We start from the raw sequence: 5,027 nt of genomic DNA on the forward strand, positions 1-5,027 counted from the left end.
CACATCTCGTGAGAGTATAACAGTACTAGAGAGAGATATAATTATTTTTTTAAAAAACAATTCATAAGAAAAATTTTAAAAATAATTTACAGTACATCAAATGAACACCAAAGATTAAATTGGAATCAAATCGGACAATGCTATAATTGTTCTATTTTCTTAACCCTGGTTATGTCCAAAACTTAAAAAGGATCATTTGAGTCATCTTGTATAACCTAAATATTAATTTTAAAATAAATTTGAATAATAGATAACCGTAATTGAGTGAGATATGGCTATTTTTTTAAAACACAATACATTAAAAAATTTAAAATAATTATTTAGGGTAAAACAAATTATATCTAAAAATTAAATAAAAATCATATCGGAACAATAGCTATAGGTAATAGTAATCGATTTTCTTTATCCTGGTTATGTCCAAAAACAAGGATCATTTGAGTCATCTTGTATAACCTAAATAATAATTTTAAATTATATTTGAATAATAGATAACCGTAATTGAGTGAGATATGACTATTTTTTTAAAACATAATACATAAAACTATTTTTAAGAATCATTTAGGGTTAATCAAATTATACCTAAAAATTGAATTAAAATTAAATAGGACCAATCGCCAACGCTCTTAGTTATTACATTTTCTTAACTCTGGTTGTGTTCAAAAAACACATCTCGTGAGAGTGCTATCTTGTATATGCGAAATAGTAAATTTAAATTATATTCGAATAATAGATAACAGTAATAGAGTGAGATATAATTATTTTTTTAAAAAACAATACATAAGAAAAATTTTAAAAATACTTTACAGTACATCAAATGAACATCAAAGATTAAATTGGAATCAAATCGGACAATGCTATAATGATTAATTGTTCTTCTTTCTTAACCCTGATTATGTCTAAAACTTAAACAGGATCATTTGGGTCATCTTGTATAACTAAATATTAATTTTAAAATAAATTTGAATAATAGATAACCGTAATTGAGAGCGATATGATAATTTTTTTACACACAATACATCAAAATATTTTTAAAAATCATTTACGGTTAATCAAATTATATCTAACAATTAAATCGGAACAATCGTTAATGCTATTAGTTATTATGTTTTCTTAACACATTCACTGCCCAAAAAAATCCTAGCGGTCACATGTGTGCCGCCTATTTTTTTAAAATAATTTTTTAATTTAAGGCTAGTGTTAGGTTTAGGTTAGTGCCCTTAGCTGATATTGGCCATTTTTTTGTAAAAAAAACAAGGCCGCCCTAGGGGCGGGCAAGGCACAGGGCAAGCCAACTACTTAGCTTGTGCCCGATGCCGCCTCTGCGGCGTTCAATTGACATATAATATATCCTTTTTCGAAAAAGTCGAAGTAAATAATAAGACGATACACATACATATTTTAATTTATGATAAATATTAAAGTTAAACAATAAAACACAGAAAATAAAAGAAAAATAAAACAAATATGGCAACAAAAAAACTGAAACTAAACTTTATTCAAATCCAACATAATAAAATTCTATGTTGAAAAATATGAAAACTCAAAAACAAAATACAAAATCACTCTATCAAATAAACGAACATAGTCAAATAGAGACAAACACGAACAAAATTTATTTTGTGGAATGAAATACTCGAAAACATGGAGTCAAGCAAAGCCCAGGTTGGTTAGGACACAAAGGACAATAATAAATTGAATCCTTCCTTTGTTTTTTTTGTTCCCAGCACACAGCGCACCTTCTCCGTTTGACTCTAGTATTCTCTCCATCAGGTTTAGGGCATAATTCAGGAAGATGTGTTATTCTAATTTTTGGCAACGGCTCTGTTGGAAGGGGTCCTAGTAGTTTTTCAATTATAGATAATCTAAAGTCATAGAGGTTTTTCTTATTGTTAGGATGTCCTTGCTTGTAAAGGTAAAATGAAGTGAGCAACATCATTTGAAATATATGTATGGCTAATTTTTTGTACCATATGAGGGTTTTATGCTCACAAGAATAATAAGAAAGCATTTGGTCACAATGGTCCACTCCTGCCATGAATTGATTATACTTATTTATCATTGCAGGTTTTAATTTTTCTTGACCACGCTGAGTTGTCACTTTTTCAAGTTGCCCACCATATTGGCTGGATATAGCCAGAATTTCACGACGGTCCTTCCATTTCACCACGCAAATCCCTTGCGAATTGTGCTGAACAACTAACTCGCCCTTTTTTAGTTTTTTTTTAATTATTTCTTGAGGATTCCCTTTTCTGTTAGACCGGAGTGTTCCAGTTACATATGTTTTTCGGGTAAGCAACTCCTCGGCAAGTTTTACACTATTGTAGAAATTGTCCATATATAGCGAGTGACCGTTGTCCAATTTCTCCGCCATTAAAGCTAACACAACTTTTTCTGTATGCCGTTCACCAGATAACTCTGTATCTGCTGAACCAGCATATACCAGCATCTTCAGTGGGATGCCTTTAGGTTCGCATAAAACATAAAGTTTTATGCCAAATTTATGCCTTTTTCCTTTGACGTATTGGCGAAATTTTAAACGGCCTCGCCACAGCACCATAGATTCATCAATGGACAGTTCGTTAGTTGGGTAATAAATCTCTACCATTTTATTATTATAATAATTTATTAACGGCATAATTTTACCCAATTGCGTTCGAGGTTCGTTGCTGTCTGTGTTTTCAAACTGCAAGCTTCTTAAAATCAGCAAAAATCGATTGCGACTCATAAATGATGAAAAACATGTCAGGTTAAATAAATAGTTTTTCTTCCAGTAGTCATTCATTCTATTAATTTTAATTGTGCCCATATGAAAAAGTAAACCCAAAAATGTTCTCATTTCTTTTGGAGTAACATCAACCCATCTAGTAATTCGCGCTTCATCACCTCTGCCCAGTGAAATTAGGTCGATAGCATGATTATTGGCTCGACTACATAACATGTCAAAAAAAACGTCTGGGGCCATAATGTTGAAATAGTCTATTGGCTCGTTGGAATTAACATTGACTAGTAATCCTGGTGTCTTTGTAAAAGAAAACTTTTGACTAGGAACCTCAGCAAAAGTCCAAAAATCCATAGATTTTCCTTGAATATTTGGTAAAGAGGGTGGAGGAGAATTCACAGGGGCAGGAGGAGGGGGAAGGACTTTTGGAAAAGAAGGAAGATCTTCATCTTCGGACTCACTAACCTCGTTTTCGGTTGAGTAATCAGGGTCCTCGTCGGAGCTATTTTCAAATGGATCGTTTTCACTTTCCGACTCTTCTAAAAGAGCTAACAACTCTTCATCAGTTAGTCTTTCTTCCCTTTTATTATACTTCACCCTCTTTGACGGTCCAGGCTCGTCTGCCATAATAATCTGTAAGAAAATTCATTAAAACTATCATAAATTTGCCTGTGCCCTTGAACGCCTCTCGGGCGGTCATTATTTAATTTTCGTGTTTATATATTCATATATCTAACAAAAAATTACTAGAATAACATGATTTTGGTATTTTTCTATGATTTGCACTAATAAAATAATAAAAAAACTAGAAGAATATTAAAAACCTACCTTTTACAAAAAACTGATAAAAAAAACACACAGAATTAACACTTTCAGAAACCAAAGCCGTCACGTAGTAAAAATAAGGCACACAAAACATCCGATCATAATAGTGAACGAATTCAAACTGACCGTGCTTATTTATCTCCCTATGAATAAGCGTTAGACGAGAACGCCGCTCGGGCGGTCCCGGTATTTTTACGAAGTGCGCATGAACGCCTCTGAGGCGTTGCTGGCAGTGAATGTGTTAATTGTGGTTGTCTTCAAACCGTAAAGAACATCATTTGGCTATCTTGTATATGCGAAATAGTAAATTTAAATCTTATTCGAATAATAGATAACAGTAATAGAGTGAGATATAATAATTTTTTTTTAAAAACAATTTATAAGAAAAATTAAAAAAATAATTTACAGTAAATCAAATGAACTTCAAAAATTAAATTGGAATCAAATCGGACAATGCTATAATGATTAATCGTTCTATTTTCTTAACCCTGGTTATGTCCAAAACTTAAAAAGGATCATTTGAGTCATCTTGTATAACCTAAATATTAATTTTAAAATAAATTTGAATAATAGATAACCGTAATTGAGTGAGATATGACTATTTTTTTATAAAACAATACCTTAAAAAATTTTAAATAATTATTTAGGGTAAAACAAATTATATCTAAAAATTAAATTAAAATCATATCGGAACAATAGCTATAGGTAATAGTAATCGATTTTCTTTATCCTGGTTATGTCCAAAACATAAAAAGGATCATTTGAGTCATCTTGTATAAACTAAATAATAATTTTAAATTACATTTGAATAATAGATAACCGTAATTGAGTGAGATATGACTATTTTTTTAAACACAATACAACAAAATATTTTTAAAAATCATTTAGGGTTAATCAAATTATATCTAAAAATTAAATCGGAACAATCATTAATGCTATTAGTTATTATGTATTCTTAATTGTGGTTGTGTTCAAACCGTAAAAAACAACATTTGGCTATCTTGTATATGCGAAATAGCAAATGTAAATTATATTCGAATAATAAATAACAGTAATAAAGTGAGATATAATTATTTTTTTGATATGATAATTTTTTTTAAACACAATACATCAAAATATTTTTAAAAATTATTTAGGGTTAATCAAATTATATCTAAAAATTAAATCGGAACAATCGTTAATGCTATTAGTTATTATGTTTTCTTAATTGTGGTTGTCTTCAAACCGTAAAGAACATCATTTGGCTATCTTGTATATGCGAAATAGTAAATTTAAATCTTAGTCGAATAATAGATAACAGTAATAAAGTGAGATATAATTATTTTTTTTAAAAAACAATTTATAAGAAAAATTTAAAAAATAATTTACAGTAAATCAAATGAACTTCAAAAATTAAATTGGAATCAAATCGGACAATGCTATAATGATTAATTGTTCTATTTTCTTAACCCTGGTTATGTCCAAAACTTAAAAAGGATCATTT

The 5,027-nt window shown here is 29.7% G+C and overlaps 1 protein-coding gene across 1 annotated transcript; it reads right to left on the reverse strand.

Moving 5' to 3' along the window:
• Window positions 1-1,736: 1,736 nt before the first annotated feature.
• On the reverse strand, window positions 1,737-3,346 carry LOC126749756 (piggyBac transposable element-derived protein 4-like; the record flags this gene model as incomplete). The annotated part of the gene is made up of 1 exon (XM_050459450.1): window positions 1,737-3,346. A coding segment is annotated over exon 1 (1,610 nt), but the record flags the coding sequence as incomplete, so codon positions are not given.
• Window positions 3,347-5,027: the final 1,681 nt, after the last annotated feature.

The sequence above is a fragment of the Anthonomus grandis genome, unplaced genomic scaffold (genome assembly GCF_022605725.1).
Source record: "Anthonomus grandis grandis unplaced genomic scaffold, icAntGran1.3 ctg00000690.1, whole genome shotgun sequence".
NCBI classification, from domain to species: Eukaryota; Metazoa; Arthropoda; class Insecta; order Coleoptera; family Curculionidae; genus Anthonomus; species Anthonomus grandis.